The sequence below is a fragment of the Sturnus vulgaris genome, chromosome 16 (assembly GCF_052056855.1).
Source record: "Sturnus vulgaris isolate bStuVul1 chromosome 16, bStuVul1.hap1, whole genome shotgun sequence".
Lineage (NCBI taxonomy): Eukaryota > Metazoa > Chordata > Aves > Passeriformes > Sturnidae > Sturnus > Sturnus vulgaris.
This window is the reverse complement of record NC_142258.1, coordinates 588,959-612,500: the sequence shown is the minus strand read 5'-3', so window position 1 is coordinate 612,500 and position 23,542 is coordinate 588,959. Positions and strand designations below refer to the sequence as shown.

At 57.8% G+C, this 23,542-nt stretch overlaps 4 protein-coding genes across 4 annotated transcripts in view; 1 reads left to right on the top strand and 3 right to left on the bottom strand.

The window, feature by feature from the left end:
- LOC106859259 (uncharacterized) overlaps nt 1-6,356 on the bottom strand; it is an 8,201-nt gene extending 1,845 nt beyond the window's left edge. The window contains exons 1-10 of the mRNA XM_088174366.1: nt 5,840-6,356; nt 4,748-4,867; nt 2,846-4,609; nt 2,608-2,720; nt 2,458-2,516; nt 2,165-2,322; nt 1,921-2,083; nt 1,660-1,851; nt 719-943; nt 26-179 (exon numbers count right to left, since the gene is read on the bottom strand). Coding sequence (XP_088030492.1) covers nt 26-179; nt 719-943; nt 1,660-1,851; nt 1,921-2,083; nt 2,165-2,322; nt 2,458-2,516; nt 2,608-2,720; nt 2,846-4,609; nt 4,748-4,867; nt 5,840-6,356 — 3,465 coding nt within the window. The remainder of the gene's footprint in view (nt 1-25; nt 180-718; nt 944-1,659; nt 1,852-1,920; nt 2,084-2,164; nt 2,323-2,457; nt 2,517-2,607; nt 2,721-2,845; nt 4,610-4,747; nt 4,868-5,839) is intronic.
- A 680-nt stretch (nt 6,357-7,036) lies between these two features.
- Nucleotides 7,037-9,482, bottom strand: NDUFAB1 (NADH:ubiquinone oxidoreductase subunit AB1). The gene is made up of 4 exons (XM_014886479.2): nt 9,200-9,482; nt 9,019-9,106; nt 7,896-8,002; nt 7,037-7,216 (listed from the first exon to the last, which is right to left on the bottom strand). Exons 1-3 carry the CDS (start codon nt 9,443-9,445, stop codon nt 7,911-7,913), a joined length of 426 nt encoding a protein of 141 aa, XP_014741965.1. The 5' UTR covers nt 9,446-9,482; the 3' UTR covers nt 7,037-7,216; nt 7,896-7,910.
- Nucleotides 9,483-10,268: 786 nt separating this feature from the next.
- PALB2 (partner and localizer of BRCA2) lies at nt 10,269-18,956 on the bottom strand. Its single transcript, XM_014886407.2, has 13 exons — nt 18,813-18,956; nt 18,673-18,732; nt 18,487-18,574; nt 16,204-18,102; nt 14,735-15,534; nt 14,402-14,485; nt 14,119-14,280; nt 13,667-13,752; nt 13,232-13,393; nt 12,963-13,079; nt 12,564-12,651; nt 11,428-11,576; nt 10,269-10,569 (listed from the first exon to the last, which is right to left on the bottom strand). The coding sequence occupies exons 1-13, from the start codon at nt 18,954-18,956 to the stop codon at nt 10,338-10,340; spliced, it is 4,071 nt and encodes a 1,356-aa protein (XP_014741893.2). The 3' UTR covers nt 10,269-10,337.
- DCTN5 (dynactin subunit 5) lies at nt 18,881-23,453 on the top strand. Its single transcript, XM_014886406.2, has 7 exons — nt 18,881-19,002; nt 19,126-19,194; nt 19,537-19,655; nt 20,067-20,178; nt 20,812-20,914; nt 21,139-21,230; nt 23,120-23,453. The coding sequence occupies exons 1-7, from the start codon at nt 18,955-18,957 to the stop codon at nt 23,138-23,140; spliced, it is 564 nt and encodes a 187-aa protein (XP_014741892.1). The 5' UTR covers nt 18,881-18,954; the 3' UTR covers nt 23,141-23,453.
- Nucleotides 23,454-23,542: the final 89 nt, after the last annotated feature.

Genomic DNA, 23,542 nt, shown 5'->3' with positions numbered 1-23,542 from the left:
AGCCCCTTCCCAGCCCCTGGCTCACCGGTCGCTGCCTGGAAAGCTGGTGGAGGAGAGGGAAGGGACCCCACTGGATGGGCTCCATGGGCCAGCTCGACACGGAGATGTCACTGGCTTTCCCCGAGTCCACCATAGGGTCATTCATGCTGCTGGAGCTGGTGTCCCAGTCGTAATGGAAACTGGGAAAAGGATCCATTAAAAGGGGATAAGAGTTAGGCTGGTGCAGGAGAGGGACCCTGTGCTGTGCCCTGGGGATGATGAAATCACTGCTGGGCCAGTGCCAAGATCAGGTCCCGGAGCTGAGGGAGTACCCAGAGCTGTGGCTTTGCTCCTGATCCCCCCGGGCCCACGCCTGGGGGTGTTCCTGCCTGTCCTTTGCCAGCCGAGCTGGAAACTTCCAGGGCTCTTTTTCCATGGACACCCCTGGAAGCTGATTTGACTTTCCCATGAGCACACAGAGCCACCCTTTCCTGTAGATGTGAACTCTCCTGTCTTAAAGCAGTCCCAGCACACCCAGCTCCTCCCGTGGGAGAAAATAAAATAAAATAAACCAGGTGCTGCTCTGTGGGCTCCAAGGGCTGGGGGATGTCAGAGCAGCCACTGGCTGGGCAGGGCTGCAAATTCCGTGTGCCCCCAAGCCCTCCCTGCCCAGAACCACCGCAGCCCCCCGAGCAAACCCCAGGGCAGGCTGTGCTCCGGGCTGGAAGAGGGTCCCTACCTGGGCTGGCACTGCGGGTGGGCACAGGGCACCGGGCCCCGCTTGGCAGCGCCGGTGCTGCCCGAGTCCCCCCGGCAGCCGCAGCAGCCGCTGTCCAGCACCTGCAGGTGCAGCAGCTCCTCCGAGTTGCTGAAGGCTGGGTTGTCCAGAGAGCTGGCCGAGGGCAGCCCCGAGCGGGACCAGTACTGGGCTGAGACATCGTCCAGGCGGCAGAAACGGCGATAGCTGTGGGGAGGATGGGCACGTGCTCAGGTGTGCACATATACAGGTACACACAGGTACAGCACGCACATGTACACACAGATACAGGTACAGACACACACACACACACACAGACACACACACAGGTACAGAAACATACAGATACACACATTACACACAGGTACAGACACAATTGTGCACACAAATACAAATACACACGTACACACAGAGCACGCACATGCACACGTGCACACACACACGTGTGCACACACAAGCACATGAACACACAACGCCGGTGACCGCTCGACAACACAGATCGCAATTTCTGCCCAAATTTCCTGCGGCCAGGGAAGGGCCCAGCCGCACATTCAGGGTGGGGACAGAGCCCGTGACACTGCTCAGCCTCTGGCCGCAGCCCCGCGGTGGTTGCAGCTGTTCCAGCGGTTTCCTCGGGAACAATCCCCACGGCACATTACAGAACGGGCCGCGGGGCCAGGACAGCAGAGCCCCGTTCCCAAATGAACTCTGTCAGGGCGGTGCCGGAGCCTCACTCGCCCCGCTCCCCCCGCAGCACGGGCAGGACACGCCGGGACAGGCGGACCCTGTGCCACGGGCAGCACGGAAGGGTCCCAGAGACCGCGTATTGGAGCTCATCAGCACACCTCACACATCTGCCCACAGCTGCACAGCCCACAGACCCACCGACCCCATCCCGAGCCCCCGCGGCTCCACGCTCCCACCTGCTGCGGGTCTGGTCCGCCCTGGCCTCCAGCAGCAGCGCCTTGAACCGGCGGACGGCGATGGCAGCGAGGACGGCGCCCAGGAGGAGGATGCTGAGCAGGACCCCGGCTGCCATGCCCAGCAGGCCCTGCTGTGTCACCCGGTAGTCACAGCGCAGCCCCATGAACCAGAAATCGCTGCCCACGGGGCACCTGCACCGAGGGGTCCATCAGCGCCAGGGGGACATGCCCGCCAGCCCGGGCTGTCCCCAGGGCACTCACTGGCAGCGGGGCTGGTGGTCCCGGGCGTGGGAGCAGATGCCGTGGTTCTTGCAGTAGTTGCGGTGGCAGAGCGAGGTGCAGGTCACGTTCCCGTCCGTCCTGGGCACGCAGGCGAAGCCGGCCGGGCAAGCGAAGAGCAGAGCACAGGGGTCCAGCGGCCGCGCTGCAGGGACGGCTCCAGCTGTGTCACCGCTCCGTGCCCAGCGTGTGCCCACCCTGCCCGAGCCCCCAGCCCCGCACTCACCCAGAGCCCCGTGGCGCAGCACGGGAGCCGTGCCCACGGCCAGCCCCGGCTGGGCACGGGCAGAGCCCAGCGCGTTCTCCAGGAGCTCGTCCAGCCCCGGTCCCGGCAGCTGCTCCGCCGCGAACAGCGCATCGTAGCGCAGCACCACGCTGCCCTCCCTGCGGGGACACCGCGGGGGCTGGGACCCCTGCCCAGCACCGCAGCCCGGCCCTGCTGCGGCCCCGCAGCGTGTGACAGTCCCTGTGCCCCGTGCCGGGAGCGCCACACGCTGCGGGACTGTGCCACCCACCCACCTGATGCCCGTCACCTCCAGCCGCAGGAACCCGGGCAGCGCCGAGAACAGGGGAGTGACCTGCACAGGGTGGAGAGGGCTGAGCGCCATGGCCCAGCCTGCAGCCCCCGGCCCGTCCCCCAGCCCCCAGCCCGGCCCAGCCAGCACTCACCGTCTGGTTGAAGCTTTGCAGCAGCTCCTGGCGCTCCTGGGAGCCGGGGTCCTGCAGGGCCGGGACGAAGCCCATGTCCAGCACCAGCTCACAGGGGATGCGAAGGAGGGATGCTGCAGGAAGAGATGGGGACCAGCAGGTGGTGAACCCAGCCCAGGGGCCACCACCCATTCTGGTGGCTCCCAGGCCCTCTCCCCCTCCTCTGTCCCAGCAGAGGATTCTGAAAGCTCAGACTCACCTCTCAAGAGTGGGGGCTGATCTTCCACGATGAACACCTGGGGGGCCCTGCCCACCCCAGCCAGTGTCACCTGGGGGGCATCCGTGTCTGTCCTCCCTCCGGGGCTGCTCGATGGCTGGGCCAGCTCTGTGTCCACAGCAGCTGGGGGGACCCCAGGGCCCCCACCATGGGGGACCCCAGGGCCCCCACCATGGGAATCCGGGGGCTGCTGGGGGGCCCCGGGCACCACAGTGGGCACACGAGTTGGGGACGCCCATGTCAGCCCCACCACATCCCTCTGCAGCACAGCAGCACGTGGCTCTGCTGTGACCGTCCCCATGTCCCCGAGCCTTTCTGGGGTGGTGGCTGTTGTGACACCGGTGGTGGTGACACCAATAGCGGTGGTCGGTCCCAGGGAAGATGCAGACTGGGAAGAAGCAGACTGGGAAGAAGCTGGCTGCTGGGGAGGCCCAGGTGCTGAGGGGGGTGCCAGGCTGCCCACTCCCACCTGGGTCCCCCCCAGGGATGGAGGGCTCTCAGCAGGACCTGCCCTCGAGCTGGAATGGGGCAGCCCTGGGGAGGGGTCTCCCAGAGGCGTGCCCACAGTGGGGCTGAATCCCAGGACCCCCCAGTCTGTCCCTGGGGAAGGCAGCGGGGTCACTGCAGAGCCACTGGCTGGGGCAGCCTGTGGGGACGGGGGGATGTGGGACAATCCAGGACTGGCCTGTGTCACCCTACCCTGTGCCACTGCAGTGCTGCCAGGGGCCAGGGGGCCAGGGGGGTGCCCTGGTATGGCTGACGGGCTCAGGGGGATGTGACTGGGCACAGGGGGACCCCCTCTGTCAGCTCCCATGGTCCCTGTGGTCAGGTCTAGGGCTCCTCCCTGGTCAGGAGATGTCACCCCTGGGGTGCTGGCCATGGTGGTGGGGACAGGCAGACCTGAGCCCCTGCGTGTGGCCGGCAGCAAGGCTGGGCCTGTCCCCACGGCTGGCCAGGCTGTGCTGGCCAAAGGGCCCCCACCAGCCTCAAGGGACAGTGCAGAGGGGCGAGGGGCAGAGCGGGGACCCTCATGTGGGTGGGAAGCAAAGCCTTGTCCTTCTGACAGCCCTGGCAGCCCCCAGTGTGTCCCCTGCAGTGTCCCTGTGGGGGTCAGCAGCCTCTGCAGCCCCCCAGCAAAGGGTGATGTCCCTGTTGTCCCTGGTGCTGAGCTGTCAGTGGCCAGCACGGTGCTCGGGCGGGTCCCTGGGCTGCTGTCACCCAGCTGGAGAGAGTCCTGGCTCTGCACAAGGGTTGTCCCCACGGCTCTCCATCCCAGCAGGGTACTGCGTGACCTCCACTGTCCCCTGGCAGAACCTGGCACTGTCACAGAGGGTGGTGAATGGGAAAGTGTCCCCTGCAGGGTGGTGGCACCTTCTACTGTCACCTGTCCCACAGGGTCAGTGCCCGGCGGCTGCGTGGCCACAGGATCTGTCCCTGCCTCCACAGGGGCTGCACTGGTCACCCCCAGACTGGCAGGGGATGGCAGTTCCCAGCCTGCAGCTGCCTGTCCAGTGGTGCCCGCAGAGCCCAGGGGCCCCAGGGGCTCGGTGCTTGTTCCACCCCGCACCGCCGGCCCTGTCCCCTCCCTGCCCAGCCCGGGCGCTCCGGGGCTGTCCTGTGGGCTGGAGAGCTCGGCTGTTCCAGCGGGAGTCCCAGGGAAGGGCAGCACTTCAGCCTCTGTCCACAGCTGCCCCACGGCCTCTGGAGTGGGCACCTGCCCTGTGCCAGCTCCTCGCCCTGGGCGATCTGCGGGCAGAGGGGGCGAACACTGAGTAGCTCCTACCCCCGCCAGCACCCACAGCAGCCACCTGGGCTCCAGAGAGCCACCACACGCGTGGCTGGCACACAGGGCAGCAGGAGGGAGGGTCTCGGCCGCCGCAGTACCTGTCTGGCAGCGCTCCCCCGTCGCGGTGCCCAGGTGAGCGCAGGGATCGGCAGCGCTCAGAGCGGAGCCCGTCCCGCTGCCCAGAGCGGGGCAAAGCCGAGCACAGCATTCCACGAGCACTGGGAGAGAAGGAGAGGAGCAGCGAGCACCAATGCTGAGCATCGAGCATCCTGCACCAGGCACCGACAGCCGGAGCCACCGCCGAGGGTCGGGGTCTCTTTCTCCCTCTGTTAACCGTGGGTGGCTCTGCTGAAGGAGATGCTCCAGAACAACCCAAACCCAGCTGGGAACCACCTGCCCCAGTCCCAACGATCGGTGCCGAGTCCTGCCCCACCAGCTCACTCTGCCGTGCTGGGAACCCCCGGTTCAGCCCGAACCCGGCCCAGCCGCCACGTGCCGACACCGGCACCAGTGGGTCCGCGGGCAAGGCACGGCCCCCGAGCCCGAACAGGGCTCCGGGACCCGCGGCGGCTCCTCTCCAGGGCTAATGGGTGGCTCAGCAGGGTGATCACCGCCCGGGTAGGGCTGAGACTGGACGGGGGTCACCACGAGCCCTGCGGGCCCCGCTCTCCACCGGCGCCTCTCCGGGGCTCCCGCAACGGCCACGGCACAGCACGGAACACAACACGGCCACAACACGGTATGGAATGGCCACGGCATGGAACCCCCCCAGCACGGTATGGAATGGCCACGGCATGGAACCCCCCCAGCACGGTATGGAATGGCCACGGCATGGAACGGAACCCCCACAGCACGGTATGGAATGGCCAAAGCACAGCATGGCCACAGCCCGCACGCGGCCGCCGCCGGCGTGCCCGCCCCGCTGCCCGCTCGCCTCGGTACCCGCGGCCGGGCCCATTCTGGGCAGGTCCTGGTGACACCGAGCAACAGCCGCCGCTCCCAACCCCAGCATCACGGGGAATACGGACCCGCCCGGTGCCGTTACCGGCCCCGCCGCCGCAGACCTCCGGGCCGCCGGGATGCACCGGCCCCGCCGCCGCCGCCGCCCCCCGAGCGCAGCATCCCCCGCCCGGGGAGCGGCGGGACCGGGACCCCTTCCCGGCTGTGCCCACCTTCCCTCAGCCGCTCACCTGCAGCAGCCAGGAGCCGGGGCAGCGGCGGCCGGGGCCGGGGCAGCGGGAGCCGGGGCCGCTCCATGGCGCGGCGCGGGCGGCTCTGCCAGGCGGCGGCAGGAAACCCCCGCCCGCCCCCGCTGCGGCGGGGCGGAGGCGCCGGGAACCGCAGCCCCCGGCCCGGGCCCGCCCCGCGGCACCGGCACCGGAGCTCCCTCCCTCCGGGCCGGGCGGACCGGGGTTCGGCAGCGGGACCCACCCCGGGGCTCCCGGCACAGCCCCCGGAGCTCAGCACGGAGCCGCCGCCCGCGGGGCTCGGGGCGCTCGCAGCTCCTGCCCGTCCCCCTGGCAGCCGTTCATGCCGGGACACGTGCTCTGCCCCGGCTGTCCCCACTCTGTGACCCCAGTCAGGGCAAAGGCTCCCCCAGGACACCGATGTCAGCTCTGGCTGCAGATCCATCACCACATCCCTCAGGAGCACCACACCCAAGAGAACCCAGCGACCACTCCCCACCATCAGACATCTTGTGTCCATGCCATGGGGAAACCACCACAGGCACAGCAGCCAAAACCACCGGGTGCCCCCAGTTCTGCTGGGCAGCTGCTCAGAAGTCTCAGAGCTCAGCCAGGCTGTGGAGCCACGCAGTTTCCAAGGGCACAGTGAGAGCAACACCTGGGCCCCGGAGGCAGAGGGTCACTGGTCTGCCAGGGATCTCAAAGGGCAGCTCCTGAGAAGGGAACACCCCACCACCAACACAGGCACCATGTGCAGCACTGCAGCCTCTGCTCCATTTTCCATCCTTAGCTCCCCCCTTGCCAGAGGATCTGTTATCCAGTGACACTTCCTTGGCTCCCAGCCTGGCTGTGACAAGTCAGTGTTTCTTGGCTCTGAGGAAAAACTGTGCAGAAATAACCCGTTCCTGCCTCGTGAGGGTTAAAAGCAAGGCTCCCATGCTGAGATGAACCGAGTGTACAGGAACAGCAATGTGAATTTGCTGTTCAGCAGCAGGAAAGTCATTCCCCCCCCTTATTTTCCATCTGGAAAGCAGAAGCCTTTCACACAGAACTTGTTTGCACCAGCACTGATGAAACAAACAGTTACAAGCATGCAGGGTAGAGCCAAATCTCGGGGCAGGGTCCTCAGAGTGCCCTTCACACCCCAACACCACCACCAGAATCCACCCACTGTGTGAGACAGAACAGCCACCACCAGCATGGTCTTAACTCTTTATTCCTGTTTTTTTCTTGTTTTTAAAGGACAACACATTCAGACAGTTTTAAATACAACATCCACGTGCAGCTTTCCCAGGGAAGGCCGCAGTGGGACAGCGTGTGAGCTCCCATCCATCCATCCATCCCTGCAGGCACCAGCCCAGTCCTGGTGTGGGACAACTCCTGGGAAAACAAAACCCACGTGTTTAACATTTCATCAAGCACTCAAAGGTACAGAAGTGGGTCAGGACACGCTGAGCACTGAACACAGGCACAGAAGGAGCTCTCAGTTCTCTCCAGAGGCCACAGCTCCCACCCCGGCCTTGGACAGTGAAGGGTCGCAGGCCCCCTGCCCCAGGGAGTTGGGGGGGAAGCCTGGAGCCACACAGGAACAGGCAAGAATGTGGATCAGTGCTGCAGGCTGGCCCAAGGCCACCTCATTTCCCCTGCAGCCCTCCCTGACCACTCCTATAACCCTTTCCTGCCCATTTCCTTCCCGGCTGCAGCTGTGGCAGAGGAAACGGCAGCAGCAGGGGCTGAGGTGCCCCCACACACCCTGACAGGGTGAGGGGCACAGGGAGCTGGGGGCCATGGCTGAGATAAATTTGCCACCCACTACTGCCCTGGGGAGGAGCCCTGGATGTGCCAGGCAGGACGAGAGGAGAGGCTGAGCCCCACGTCCTCTCTCCAGCCGCAGGTGCCTCAGGAAAACACCCCCCACCCTCAGGAAAACACATCCCACTCACCCTCCCTGCTGGCACCCACAGCTGCTGCCAGCTCCCTTCCAAGCTCCTGCCTGTGTCACACACCACCCTGCCCTGCCCCTACCCCCCTTGTGTGCCCAGGCATCCCCTGAACTCACCTCTGAGCAACTGCTTCACTCATAAACATCCTTCTTATCTGCAATGTAATCTACAATCTCCTGTGGGCACATCAGCTTCTCTGCATCTCCGTCAGGAATTTCAAATCCTGCAAGAAAGGGCCCACACTTAGCCCCAAACCAAGGGAAATGGGACAAGGACGGGGAAGGGATGGCTGCTGGCTCAGGGGACACGCTGGCAGGGGTGGCTGCATCACTGCACTGCCCAAAGTGACACTGCTTCCAGCCAGGGGACACGGCAGGAGCCAGTGCCCCTTGGGCCTGTTAAAGCCACCAGTGGCTCCCCAGAGCTCCCCAGACACTGGGGTGTGGCACAGGGACGTTCTTGACCTGCAGGCAGCACCTGAAGCCCCTCAGGCTGACTGTGCTGCCATGTGCTTGCATGGAGCAAACACCAGGGCTCTTGGTGGTGGAACTGGTCAGAAACAGTCCAGAAATGTCTGTTTGCTTTTTTAGTGCTCCTGGCCACACTCACAGCTCACCCGGGGATTACAGACACACTGCCAGCAAAGGCTCTGAGAGTGAACAAACCCCAGGGACATCTATGGCCCAAGGTGACATTTAGGAACCTACTCCAGAATTCATGAGCTTTAGAGGGAAACATGAAGAAGTCCAAAGGAAGTAAAAAGAAATTCGTAATATAAACTGATAAGGAGAAAACACCTTTTTTTTTTCTTTAGTATGATTAAGGATGAAAAAAATTCTCACGAGCAAAACCAACCTGGACTGCCTAGGGTTTTTGATCTGCAATGCCAAGCTCAGCACTCACTGCTCCCCTTTCCCTGTCCCCGGGGGCTGGGAGACAATTCCTGCTTCCAAAGGGGCTGAGCTCCAGAGCAAAGGGCTGCATTCCCAACTCCCGTGGGTTGCCAGCCCACTGGTGGCTCTGGGAGGTTTGTCCTGCTCTCAGAGCTGGTTCTGGGGGATCTTCCCTGGCTCTATGAGGTTTGCCCTGGCTCTGTAAGGTTGGCTCTGTTCTCAGGGCTCTCTGTGAGGCTTTCCCTGGCTCTGGGAAGTTTTCTCCTCTCTCTGTGCGTTTCTCCCAGCCCCACACGCTCCAGCCCAGCGGTGCCGCCGCTCCCAGGCCCGGTCCGGGCGCCGTTACCGAACTCGTCCTCCATGGCCATGATGATCTCCACTTGGTCCAGACTGTCCAGGCCCAGGTCCTTCATGAAGTGGGACTCGGCTGTGAGCTGCGGAGGACACGGCGGTCAGCGGCACAGGGGCACCGGCACGGCAGCTCCCGTTACAGCGGAGCCCGCGGCCCTCCCGCCTGCCCCGCTCACCTTCTCGGGGTCGATCTTATCGTAGAGCTTGAGCACGTAGAGCACCCGGTCCTTGATGTCGGCCAAGGTCAGGGGCGGCAGCTCGGCGAAGCCGCGGCAGAGCGGCAGGGCCAGGCGCGGCAGGCGGAGCAGCGCGGGGCGGCTCGGCGGGTTGGGCGGCAGGCGGCGGAGCGAGCGGAGCGCGGCGGGGCGGGCGGACAGCGGCAGCAGGCGGCGGGCGCAGGACGAGAGGACACGGGCCGCCATGATCGCTGTCCCGGCGGGCGCCGCGCGGGCCGCGCCAGCGCCTGCAGCGCCCTCTGCCGGGCGGCGGCCGCAGCGCTGCGGGCGGGACCCCGCGGGGCAGGCGGCACCGAGCCGGACCCGGCCGAACCGGGATAAACCGGGCCGGGACCCCGCGGGACTGGCGGCACTGAGCCGGACCGGGCCGAACCGGGATAAACCGGGCCGGGACCCCGCGGGGCGGGCTGAACCGGACCGGGATGAACCGAGCCGGGATCCCGCGGGGCCGGCTGCACAGGGCTGGGATCCCGCGATCCCGGGCCGGGACCACCTCCACTGCGGGAGACTCCAGACCCTCTCTGGTCTCTGCCCCAGGACTCAGTCACTGTACAGGAAAGAAGTCCAAGTGGAAGTTCCCATGTCCTGTAGCCTCTTCTCCTATTGCTCAGCACCACCAAGAAGAGCCTATCTTCTTGGCACCCATTTAGATATTTATACACGTTGGTAAAGCCTCTCTCAGCTGTGTCTCCTCTTGAGGTTGAGCAGCCCCAACTCCCTCAGCCTTTCCTCATCAGGGAGATGATTCAGTCCCTCCATCATTGTCACAGCCTCTGCTGGACTCGCTCTAGTTCTGTGTCCCTGCTGTCCTGAGGAGCCCAGAGCTGGACACAGCACTCTGGATGTGCCCCACACGTCTGAGCAGAGGGGAAGGATCTCCTCCCTGACCTGCTGGAGATGCCCCCTGGAACACCACTGTCCTCCTTGGCCCCCAGGACACACTGCTGGTCAGGGACAGCCCCGTGTCCTTCTCCACATCCCCCCGCAGAGCAGTGACGGCACACACGGGCTGGTTCCAAAGGCAACACATTTAATGCACAGCACAGCACACAGCACACAGCACACAGCCCCAGCCCTGTCAGGCGGCCCCGGGCTGGGGGGGCCGGTACCGGTACAGGTGCACGGTGCCGTTGCAGCGCCCGGCCAGCAGCCCGGCCCCGCCGCTGGCCCAGCGGGCCAGTGCCCAGCGCCCCGCAGGGCCCGCGGGCAGCACGGCCGTGCACCGGCCCCGCAGCAGGTCCCACACGGCCACGGCTCCCGACGACAGCACGGCGGCACCCGCGGTGCCCCACACGTCACCCTCCAGGTACCTGCGGGGACACGGCGGTCAGCAGGCGGCAGGGGATGTGCAAAAACACCACAGCAGAGTTTGTTTAATTAGCTTAGGGCTCAGGTAATGATTAATAGCAACTGCAGGCAGCCCACAGTCTGGACTGTTCCTCCAGTGCAACCGGGAAGGTAGGAGGGCAAGAAAATCCTCCTGGAGACTCAGAACACACTTGAAAAAGGTGTACTCTTAAAAAAGTGGTACTTTAAAAAAAAAACCCTGCAAGTGTCCAAGACCAGGCTGGAAAGGGCTTGGAACAACCTGGTCTAGTGGCAGGTGTCCCTGCCTGGGGCAGGGGGTGGGACTGGATGGTCTTTAAACTCCCTTCCAACCCAAACCATTCTGTGATTCCATGACTGTTCAGTAACCAAGCCTTTGGTTCACCACTATTCCCACATATCCATCACATTTCCTGTGTAAGGACACTGCAAGGCTGACCCTGCTGATGCCTCAAAACACAGGACATGGGAAGGAAAAGGCCACGTGCCCGCAGCCAGCTGCTCCACACACACAAACCTGGCAGCATGGACTGCTGCAGCCACAGGCAGTGCCAGGGGTTCAGCTGAGGAGCCCAGGGACACACGCCCCAGTCCCTGGGGGACACAAGCCCAAGCCCAGCCCCGTGTCCCCATGGTGACAGGGCTCAGGGTCAGTGTGGGAAGTGGGCAGGAAGCACCCCCAGCCCCCGGCCCCCAGCCCGTGCACCGGACACGGCACGGCCGGATGCAGCCCCTTATCACTGGGACTGGATCCCTGCCAGAGCTGCCCTGCTCCCCAGGGGCTCTCCCAAAGCCCTGAGAGAGCCAGCCCAGCCCAGCCCAGCCCAGCCCCAGGGACTCGCCTGCCTGCAGGGCCGGGGGGGAGGCAGGAGAACATCACCCCCACGCTCCGGCCCGTGCGGGGGTTGAAGGCCACCACACGGAATGCTGGGCTTCCACAGGACTCGCTCTCTTTGGCATGAGGGTGGCTTAAAACAACAAACAACAGACCCTGATACAGAGAGGGAAAATACATCATTAAAAACAACAGCAGGAGGAGAAAAAAACAAAATAATTTTCCAAAAATTAATTGCTACGCTCTCTCTAATCACAGCCCCATGAACAGTGATGCATTATTTTTACTGAAGAAAATAGAAATGGTTTACTTTCCTTATCAAAGTAGATAAAAGCAAAAGCAGCTGCTGGCTGATAAGGGCTGATGCAACACAGCAGAGTGACAGCCCAGTGACCCGAGGGATTTATGAATTTCTCTTCCTGTTTCAAAAAGCTAAACCTGCCATAGGATGAGGTGACACTTCAAAAAACAAAAGAAGTAAAATTTCTGGGTCACATTTTAATCCCTACAAGTTTAAAATGTAACCCACAGAAAGCAGCATAACTGAAAACAGTAGCTCCCAGAACAGCCACAAACCAGCATGAAATATCCTAGGATGGATAATCTGAGGAAGACTCCAAAGAGTCTGACTCGAGGCACCATTATTGGACAAAACATTCTTGTCCCAAAAGGTTACATGCTCACTGAAAACAATCAAATCCTTGATAAACCACAAAAACCCATCGGGAATCACAGCACAGGCAGAAGAGGGGAAAGATGATTAGTATGAACACTGGTTTTACACAGCTCATTCCCTCAGGCAGTGTGTCCAGAGGAACCATTTACAGAGGGCTTCTACTGCTGGCAGCACCCAGTGTGACATGGAAGAGACTTGCCAAGCACAAGGGCAACAGCACTTATGCTTCCCACACACAGCATGCTGCAGCTTTGGAATGCAGCAGGATGCATTGCTCCCCCTTTATTACCACCCTGCAGAAAGCCAGGAGTTGAGGCAGCCAGTGTGGGTTATTTATTCCTCCTGGTTACCTGTTCACCCTTGAATTATTTGCAGTGTATTGAAACCCTCTCTAGCAACTTCAATCCTTTACATCCCTATCCCAGTGAGTGCAGCCCAAACATGACCTGTGAATTTTGGGTACATACAGAGTCAGAATATGCTCGATGGCAGATGGAAGCTGGGTAGGAATAACCAATGTGCATCTTCCTCAGGAGCTGACCTGTCTTCAGATTCCTGCAGTTGGTGAAAACACAAATTCTGACACACTTCTAATCACAGTCACACCCCTGTGTAGGATGGACATGGGTTTGGTTCCATAAACGAAGCCAATAGCCAGGAAGGGTGTAGTGAGGATGACACAAAAGCAATGGAATTCCAGCAGCACAGTTCATTCCCTGGCTGTCTGACTGTGGTGCCACACTGCAGGCCCTCTGACAATCACCATTTCGTGGTGGGTCAGGAGCCAGCCAGCACCTCTGTACATACCTGCAGCTGCTGAGAATGCCCCCAGCCCTTAAACTGTGTGTGGCAGAGCAAACACTCACCAAACCACAAAGCTGTTCCCTGCAGTGGTGCCCACCAGGGCCTCTCTCATCCCTTCTACTTCAGCAAAGGCTGTAACAGTTTCTTCAGGGGGCATCAGAGCCTGCCTGTCCTTGCTCCTGAAGCGAGACCAGCACATAGAGGAGCAGGTAAAACAAAAAGTCCATGTTCTGGAAGAGGATCATGACACTGCTCTACATCCGAGGTGTTTCCTCACTTTTATCCCACCCACTACACGGAGCCCACTCCAAAGCAGCACCCCCAAACTCACCCCCCTGTCTCTGAGAGTGAAACCATCTCCACTTGCTGCTCCTGCATGGTTCTGCTGCTGCTCACCAGCCTCCGGTCCTTCAGTCCAACAACTGCTTTTATATTCCCAGTTTTCACTAGGGAGTGCTCGAAAGAGTCAGTCTCAGAAGAATAAAGCAGGAGCCTAAATCAAGAGACAAGCACACACCATGACAGGAAGAAGCCCCACTCAAATCTGCAGTAGCATATACAATCAGCCTGTGCTCAGTCTGCCAGCTCAGAGCTGAATAAACAAGTCTTTATAGTTGATTTTTAGAAATCCCTTCCAGATTTTCCAACTATTAAAGCAACTGAGAAACTGCCACATTAATAAAAAGGTAATTTCAACAACTTCTCACAAGGAGTTGAGCTGCAACTGCTCAGGATGCAAAGCACTAGTAAGAAATAAATACAAAACCTTATTTCTCCAATCTCCAGCTCTCCCAATGCTACACACACAAGGTTACAGGTGTCTGGCAGAGGAACAATCTGGATTACAGGAATCTGGGACAACAAAACAAGAATTCAGTGTCACCCACAGTTTTCCTTTGACTTTATTCTCATTTTCTAGAGTGTTTCAAGTAAAATAATACGGAGCAGAATTGATGTTCAGACCCCTCTCAAGAAGCACACTCAAATGAACAGTTGAACTCTCTGCTGACTGGTTGCCTAATTAAACAATCCCTGTTGATGCAAGAGACAAAATGTGCCTCCAGGGACTGTAAGCGAAAAACCACAAGTGAAGTGCATGGAGTATTAAATTCCAGTAGATAACACACAACCATACGAGCTACAAGCTCCTTGAACCTTGGGAACTAGCACATGGGGCAAGAAAACTGCCCTTAACTCTAGAAATAAGCAGTGTTGTACCTCTCTCAGGTGCCAGGTGTAGACCTTGGCCCAGCAGTCAGGTGCCAGGGGCTGCCAGAGGGACACGGTGCTCTCGGAGGCAGTGACCACTCGCAGCTCCCTGTGGCCAGCAGCTGCCCACCACACCGTGCTCACATCCACAGAGCATGAACACGAGGAATCCTGCCAAGACAAACCACTGCTGCTTTTCCTCTGACAGACAACATTACCTGCTGCATTTTTGTTCAACTCTGTCTTGCAGAGCTGCTGCTGTCACGGCAAGAATTCCCTGCTGCTCTCCCACCTTTAGCTCTGACACAAACTGCAAGCTCTCTTCTCTGGGGCCGTCCAGCAGCACTGGAGTCAACTGTTCTGCTGTATCTTTTTTCTGCATAAATAAAGCAAAGAATGAGGATAATTCAGCTTTGAAATTATATTCAGCACCTGCAAGAATGAGGCAGAATTGTTGCACGCTCTCTGTCACTCTCATGCAGATACTGCATGCCACTGCTATGACCAATGCAGGACTAGCATGCAAAGAGAACTTTCCCCTGAAGTCAGACAGGACTCTGGAAAAAGGGGATTTGCCCACAAAACCACTGACTTAGTACCCCTCACAAAGACCCCAGCTTGTTACCTGCTCAGGTGAAGCTCTGCAGGATTCCTGCTCATTGTTCTCTGGCTGCTGAAGCTTGTCCAAGGACACAATCTCATCAGATTTATTCTCAGAACCTCTTTCAGCTGCAGAAGGAAATGTTGTGCCTTGCTCCTCCTGGTTTGTGGCAGCCCCTGCAGCACAGCTGTCAGGGTGCAGTGGCACAGCAGGGTCTCTGTGTGCCACATCCCCCAGGACCAGGGCAGCTGCTCCTCCGGGGGAAGGTGGGGTCGCTGAGGCAGGTACAGGTGTGTCCCTCACCGTGACCTCAGTGTGCACTGAAGGTAAAACACCTGGGGTTGCACCCACAGCAGGGAAAACAGATGAGGAAATCTGAGACTCAGGGTGAGTGGGAGCCTCAGCTAAGACAGTCCCCAAGGGAGTAAACAGCAATTCATGGGTGGAAAGCTCCTTCTTGGACACTGGGCTTCCCATGCAAGGGAGTTCAGGCAATCCAGTTTTGGAAGGTGAAATCAAATTACTTCTGAGACCTTTTACTTTCGGCTTCATTTGTGCATCTGGTGTGTCCTCTGGAGCCACACCATCCCCAGACACAAAATCCTCCAAGTCATTCACAGGAGAAGATTTCAATTTCTCCAGTTTCAGTACTCCAAACTCCTCGTTTGGTAAGTGGAAGTCCCTGATGCCCAGCTGAGGGACCAGCCACTGGAGGCTGCGAAAGGAGAAGAGGGAGCCACGAGTGTCAGGGTCCACAGCAGGGAGCCTGAGGGCAGCAGGACCCTGTGAACCCATGGGACAGCTGTGTCTTCTGCTGCTGTCATCTAAACACAAGAATAAAAGACAAAACATGATATCATAAAATAACCAGCAACTTGCCTTTTCAGAATCTCTCATGAAGGGTGTCTTGGATTTAAAAAAAAAAATCAAAACACTATATTCATCTTAATACAGGGAAGTGGAACTTTTCTGGAAAGACTCTACACCCTGCAGTTACTCTGTATCTCTGGATCAAACCTTCAGCCCATAAACCACCACCAAAGCCTGACAGATATGCCTGAGTGCTCGGTCAGTTTGGCTTATTGGTTTTCTCCCAACACTTTCTCTTTTCACAATATTCACAGACCCTCAGAAAGGAGAAAATAAACATTAGCATGCAGACTCAGTTGGAGGAACAGATGGACAACCACTTGCTAGCAAACCAGCCCTAGTGTTCACAATCTTCACTCCAACAGCAAGGGCAGCTCAGTAAATTCCCAGCCCTGCTCCTCCTCTATTCATTCCCTGCAGAAGTTTCTGGAATTGTTCAAGGAACATGGGCACCACAATGATCTATTAAAAAAAATATCTAATATTTAAAAGAATAATAGTTAACATCTATTGTATTTTCTTGCATAAACACAGCAGGGTGTGAACAGCAGGGCCTGCACTCACAGGGATGTTCCCTGCCTTGGGGAATGGGCATTTTGGGGAGTTTCTATGTGAGGAAGTACCTGGTGAGCCCGTGTGGGCCCCGTGTCTCGCAGAGCAGCGCGGGGAGCGGCGCACAGGGACACTGACCCCGGGGAGCTGCCCAGCCCCACGGGCTCCTCGCTGCCTCTTCACACGCCCCACTGGATGTTTGTCTCCCTGACACACAGCAGCGTTGGCTTCCACATCTCCCACGCAGCTGGCAGAGGTGTCACTCTCTGGGCTCAGAGAATCACTGCTCTGGAGGGGGTTTTGAACCCGCTCTACCAGAGCCTTATGGCATTTGCCTGGCACTTGGCTCCCACCCGGAGCAGGGTCAGGACCCTCTGGCTGTGTAGCTCCAGTCACTCCTGTCCCTGCAGACCCCAATGCTGCAGCACCACACACTCTCCTCTCCTCTGAGGATGACCTTTCAAGGTTAGCATCACAGTTCTCCTTCTCACTCTGGTTCTCATTTGAGAGCACAGCACTGCTTCCAATGGCTGCTGTGGGATCCTGACTCTCTATAAGCTCTTGTGATGCTGGATGCATGAGGGCTCTGCAGGCAGACTTTCTTCTTCCCTTCTGTTTTTTCTGGGATTGTCTCTGCTCTTGCCTTGTGCTAGGGATGCTTTTCTGAGAAATGGATTTAAGAGAAGTGCTGCTGCTGCCAGATGCAGGAAGAGATTTCTGAGAACTACTTGAGTTTGCTTGATCATTTTCTGCCTCAAGAAAAGGGAAGGCCACAGCCCCAGGCTCCAAATCACCCTCGGCTCTCTCTTGCGAGGGCTGATTGGGGTTTGCATCTTTCTGCCTGCATTTACTCCGCTGACCTTTCTTGTTCCTGCCCAGCTGGCTGAGGATGACAGCATCCAGGTCCACCTTCCTCTGGCAATTCGACATGCGGCGAGTTGTGCGGACGTAGTACTCGACGGGGAAGAGCAGCCCCTCAACCACTGTGCAAGAGCTCAGCGTGCCCTCGGGAGCATTGTCAGGAGGAGAGAGCCTCGGCTGAACATCAGCCTGCTGATTCTCCAACACTTCTTCAGCACTGTCCACAGCATTATCTGCAGGACAGGGATTTAAGGTGTTAGTGTCACTTTGATGTCCTTCATGGTTTTTGTTCTCCTCGGTTATGATGTTATTTCTGCTGTCAAGCAGTATTTCATTTTCTGACATTAAATCCAGGAGCCCACGTAATTCTCCCTGATCTTCACACAAATTCTGACCTTCTGGCTGCTTTATTATACCGGGAGATTCTTCTCCACCATCACCTCTGGGATCAAGTAAAACAGAGTCTCCATGCTGTGAACATGGCTCATGTCTATCAGGTGTGGCCACAGCCCCTGGGGATTCAGGCTGCCAGGTGTCCCTGCTGTCCCTCAGCACATGTGGGGATGGCTCAGGCTCTTGTGCAGTGACACTGCTCTCAAACACATCCTGTACAACCCCTGATGGTACATCAGGAGTGAAACTATTTCTTTCTCCCTGCACAAGCAGTGCCCCAGGTGCCCTTTCAGCGGGTTCCTCAGTGTGTGAGAGGCTGCTGCGCCTGAACACTGGTGACTGAAGTTCCTCTGCACTGGCAATTTGATTTTTCATCATTTCACCAGCACTCATCAGATGCACATCATGCACAGGTTCCCTTTCTTTTGATTCCAGAGCCTTTGTCCGTCTCCGCAGCTTCATCATGCCTCGGGAGGTTTGGGGCTTTTTCTCCACGGGGACAGGCCTGATGACCCCACAGCACAGCTTTTCCTGGCTGGCCTGAAAGCTTTCTGCCTGGGAGCTGTCCTGAGGGCTAACCTCATCACTGGAGAATTCTGGAACATGCTTAACTGTGACAGACGTTGTCTTCTCTGTGTCAGCATCAGAGCAGGTTTTAGTCTGTAACTGAGAGGGCCCACTTCTGTCAGCACTGGGAGATGTGTTATCTCTGGAACCTGGGGGGAAAAAATGTCACACGTACATACATACATGTCATACTCCTCAAGTCCTGTCCAAGAAAAATACCACATGGTAAAATTAGGCTTTGTTAGCAGGGAAAGATGGGGATCTTACAGAGAGGACCGGAGCACTGCAGACCTGGTGAGGAGGGAAGCAGAGCAGATGTTACTGCAGAGCAGGGCTCAGCCCAGGGCAAGGGCGGTGTGGGGTGTGGGGGCAGCGGGGCCCGGAGTGAGGGTCAGCAGGGCCCGGAGCGTCCTCAGCAGGACAGTCCGAGGGGCACTGAGGGACAACAGTGACCGCCGAGTGCTCCCACTGCCCTGTCCTGGGGCACTGCCCGCGGCTCCCACCCGGGACATCCCGGTGCCACCATCTCCTACCTGGGGCCTCCCGTTCTCCCCGGTTCCCGCCTGGGGGGCTCCTCTCCCGCCGGCCGTGGCTCCTGGCTCTCTCGGCTCGCCGCGCCCGCTGCGGACACACAAGACCCCGGCGGGGCTGGGACCGGCTCTCAGTGCCCCTCGGTGCCCCCCGGTGCCCCCTGGCCCGGCCCGGCCCGGCCCGCTCACCCGCAGCCGGATGACGGTCTCGCTGTACTCCCGCCTCAGCAGCGCCAGCTTCTCCCGCAGCTGCAAGAGACACCCGTGGAGATGGGACCGGTCCTGGTCCCAGGCCCAGTCCCAGTCCCAGTCCCAGGCCCGGCCCGCACCTTCTCCTTGTCGGCGCCGCTCAGGACCGGCGCTGCCGGCGGGGCCTCCATGGCAACCGGGGCCGGCGGGAGCGGGGCCGGGCGGGGCCGGGCGCGGCGGAGGTGACGCGACGGAAGCGGAGCCGGGCCGGGCGGAGCGGCCATGGAGCTCAGCGAGATGCTCTACAACAAGTCCGAGTACATCGAGACGGTGCGGGAAGCGGGGAGCGGGGGGCGGGGGGCACGGGGGTCGGGGGGCCGCGGGGCCGAGCCGGGCTCGCCGGCGGGCGGCGGGGCCCGGGACACCCGCCGTGACCGCCCGTTCTCCCCGCAGGCCTCCGGCAACAAGGTGAGCCGGCAGTCCGTGCTGTGCGGCAGCCAGAACATCGTCCTGAACGGCAAGGTGAGCGCCGGGCGGCGGCTGCCGTGGCCAGCCCGGTCCCCGCCCGGTCCCCGCGGTACCCAGTGCTGCTCTCCGCAGCATCGCTGACCGTGCTGCTTCCATCCGCGCAACAACACCATTCTGTTCTGTGCCTAAGCCTGGCTCTGTAATGCTCACTGGCATGACCAGGAGAGCAACTGGTGGTTCCAACCTCCTGTACTTTCGCTTTGTTGTCAGTTTTGTTTTGACTGAAAGAATCGTAAGGTAATCTTGCTGGAGTGACTAGGCTTCGGCAGGAGTTTGTGTAGTAACTGGCAGCACAGGTAGCAAAGGGAGCGGGTTTACCTGTGTGTCCGTCTGCAGACGATCGTAATGAACGACTGCATCATCCGCGGTGACCTGGCCAACGTGCGGGTGGGACGGCACTGCGTGGTCAAGAGTCGCAGCGTCATCAGGCCGCCCTTCAAGAAGTTCAGTAAAGGGTAAGAAGCCTCTTCCTTTAGGGAGATAACTTAAAAAATCTGTCAGCTTGACTGAATCTCTGTGTTCCGAGAGCTCTGTTCGTTTTGCAGCAATTTGCAGAAGTGCATCTCTCAAACCTGCTTTTTCCTCAGATGCTGAGCTGTGCCTTGAGGGTTGGTGTTCCCATCAGACTGTTGGATAGAAAGGGATAGATTAGAATAGCAAAGTGAAGAGCACATTTCAGTTTCTGTGTGTTTATTCTCAACATCTTCCTTCTCATTTGGGCCATCCTTTAGAGAGGAGAAACCCAGAAACTGTTCTGTCCCCTACATCTATTAATCCATGTGGGGACAGGACACTCCACAGGGTGATTTTGGGTCTAGCAGTGTCAGTTGGTTTGTTGGACACAAACAAATCCTCTCCTGTTGCAGGGTGGCTTTCTTCCCTCTGCACATTGGTGACCATGTCTTCATAGAAGAGGACTGCGTTGTCAACGCGGCCCAGATCGGCTCCTATGTGCACATAGGCAAGAACTGTGTCATTGTGAGTGCCATTTCTGTATTTTCTGTCAGCTCCTGGGTGCTTCTGAGGCCTTGTGACAACAGCTCAGAGTTGTCTGGAGCAGCTGGCTGGAGCAGGCTCACCTTCTCTGTGCTGTTCCTTCCTGCTCCTCTTCCTTCTCTGCAGGAAGCTGAGCTTTCAGGTTTGCTTTTCCGAGGACAGCGGGTTCAGCTGCTGCTGGCTGCAAAATCCATCCCAGCAGTGCTGTCTCTGTGGCTAATGCCTGAGGAAGGCAGCCTGGCCACAGAGTACAAGTGGATTTGTGTTTCTGTGTAAATAAGACCAAATAGTCAAGGCTGCTGTGTGCTGAGGCAGAGAAGGCCTTTCTGGAACTGCTTGACTGGGGTTTTTGGTTCCAATTTGAACATTCACATGTTAATGTGCAGTTGTACCTGTGCTAGTTTGAAAGCAAGCAGACATTTTTCCTCAAAAAGAAAAGTTAATTCTGTTGGGAGGAGCATTTAGTCAGGGTAAAGATTTATTCTTGTGATCTCTTATAAAGGATATGTTTTGAGCAATAAATCTTCTTGAAATTTAGGTAACATACCAGTAATAATAAGAAAACCTCATGTTTATAGTGTTGTAAATATAAACTTCTCCTGTTCTCTGTTTTAGGGACGTAGATGTGTTTTGAAAGACTGCTGCAAAATCTTAGACAACACAGTACTTCCTCCTGAAACTGTAGTTCCACCCTTCACTGTCTTCTCTGGCTGCCCAGGTATGCTCCCTCTAACTTCCCTTGCACAAAAGTGCAGGTAACGTGGATATTCTTATTTTAAATGGGATTTCTATAACAAGAGCATTAGCATTTAGTGCCTAAAATTAAAGGTATCAGGCACTTGCTGCACTGAAAAGTAACAGTTTAAACTTGTGAAACTGCCTGTTTAGTGCATGGTATATAGGTGGTACGTGATGACTGATGGCCATACTGTTGTTTTCCAGGACTCTTCTCTGGGGAGCTCCCGGAATGCACCCAGGAACTCATGATTGACGTTACCAAGAGCTATTACCAGAAGTTCTTGCCACTCACTCAGGTCTAGTAGCCCATTTCCCGTGTTTCAGGCACGCAGGAGCATTCTAGGGGTGGGCAGAGGGGTGTTCTGCAGTGAGACCAGAGCCCTGTGCTCTCCTGAGCTCTTCTCTGTGTGTCCCTCAGCACTGCTGACCTGGCCAAGCAGTCCCTCGTGAAAGCTGCTGTGTCCTGTCCAAACTTTGTATTCTCATCCAGTGTACTCCATTCCACGTTGTCTGAATTGTGCCACTGAATGTTCTGGAGCTGGGAAAGCTGAAATACCTGCCTTGGGGCAGCAGCTGGGGAACGAGGCAGAGCTGACACGTGCTCTGCAGCCTCAGCCTGTCTGCTCAGTTCTGTCCTAACCCAAAGCTAGCCTTAGGTTTGCTGGGAGCAGTCTCCATCCCAGCAGGGCTGTTCTGGGTGTGCTCTGGGCACTTACCAGGGTTAATTAGACCTGGGCCTTTCCTTTGGCACAATACTTGCTGCCCATGGGCCTGCATGCTAAGGTGCATGGCCTCTTCCTTTTCTCCCTGGGATTCTCTCCAGGGGCTCATCATCCTGCTGTTGGCTTCAGGAGTTTTGGCTGACACTGACTCCTGTCTTTCTGTGCCTGACAGGATGTTTCTTAGCTTTCAGCTCCTGAGGCAGACTGACCTCAGTCCTGTGCTTTCACCCCTCAGGGCTAGTGTTCCTGGGGTCAGTGCCACTTCCTGAATATCACAGACTGTAAAGAGCCAAAGGCCTTTGAAAATAGGATTGCCGTGACACTCACAGAATTCCGTGCAGCAGAAAGTGGGTAATTAAAAGTGAGAGAATGCTGCAACTGTCCTCATTTATTACCCAGTGTCTGTGTTTGCAGAAAGCTCTTTGGTGCTTTTCTGTGTTATGAAACTTAAGAATTACATTCAGACTTCTTAGAAAGAGTGAAGATTTAATTTTGTACACATAGTAGAGCAGGAATAGTTCTTGTTGAGAGCAGCTCTGAAAGTTGGAGGCATCTAATGCTTGTGTACCTGAGTGCAGACAACTGGCTGCCTGCTCTGGTTGTGCTCTATTAAAGCTTAGCATTGTCCTGCTCTAGGTTTTAAACTGGGGCTCCTGCATGTTGTAGTGTAGCAGCTGGGGCCAGGACATGTATTAGGTGTGTGGCTGTGGATGAGGAGCCCTGGAGTCTCAGCTGATCTGTGTAGCAAATGCTGATACACCTTAATAACAAATAGCTGTATGAGTACTAACGTGTAGTAGCTGCTGTACATCACATGTAAAACCACTGACTGGTTTGTATTTTTACTGTACATAAATTAAAGCCTCTTCGGTTGTTCAAGTGACTCATGACTCTTCAAATCAAACTAGATTGAGGTTCCTGCTATGACTGGGCATGAGCCACATTCCCTTGTTCTGCTACAGGCTATTCTGGCTGTCCTGTGCATTAAAAAAGTGTAGAACAGTGTGAAACAGCTGCTTTCTCCCTCTGAGGGGCCAGAGAGGCCTCCTGTGTCACAGACTTGACAGGTTTGGGGCTTCCTGTGAGATTTCCTGCAAGTCGGGAGTTCAGAGCACTGCTTTGCTCCAGGGTGTCTCTGGCTGTGTCTGGCAGGAGTGGGGTGTCTGTGCTGTGTTGCTGTGTTGTCACCTCAGAGTTTCAACACCACATCGTGTGTTTCACCAGGATCACTTGATCAGCAGCCACAGCAGCAGGGAGAGGAGTGGGAGAAGGGATGTGAGTTTGGGAGTGGGATGGCAGCTGGAAAATCTGAGTGATGGATTTCTACAGCCACTGAGAGCAAAGCTGTAGTGCATGAAGGGATATGTCACTGCAATTACATGTTTCTTGGCTTGCTCTTCCTTCTAGCTGTCTGAGCTGACTCTTCTACCTTAATTAAAACCTCTTTTGTTGTCTCTGTTAAGGTGGCCTCTGGCAGGGCCTAAAACCAAGCCAGCACTGAAGATCCCTAACACCCAGCATTGTTAACATTCCTTACACTGGCCACTTTCTCCTCCTGCCTCTGAAGCGTCCCTCTGACCTGGGCTCACCTCTCCGCCTCTGCCAGTTCTGGGAAGATGGAGTCAGTGTCAGCCCCAGCTCTGCAGGCAGCCTTCCATCCAGCGTGGTGCAGTAAAACGACACAGCAGGCTGTGCCTATAGCCAGAGGAGCTGCAGGAGTGGGGAAGCATCTCCCACAGGGAGGGGAATGCCTTCTGTCAGGAATCTTGTTCAAACACTGAGCGCTTCTACCCCCAAGTTGCTGTGTTGCTTCATTGATGCTCTGTGCGCTTTGCTCGGCATTGCTGACCAGGACGGGCAGGGTGATGTGAGGATGTTCAAGGTCC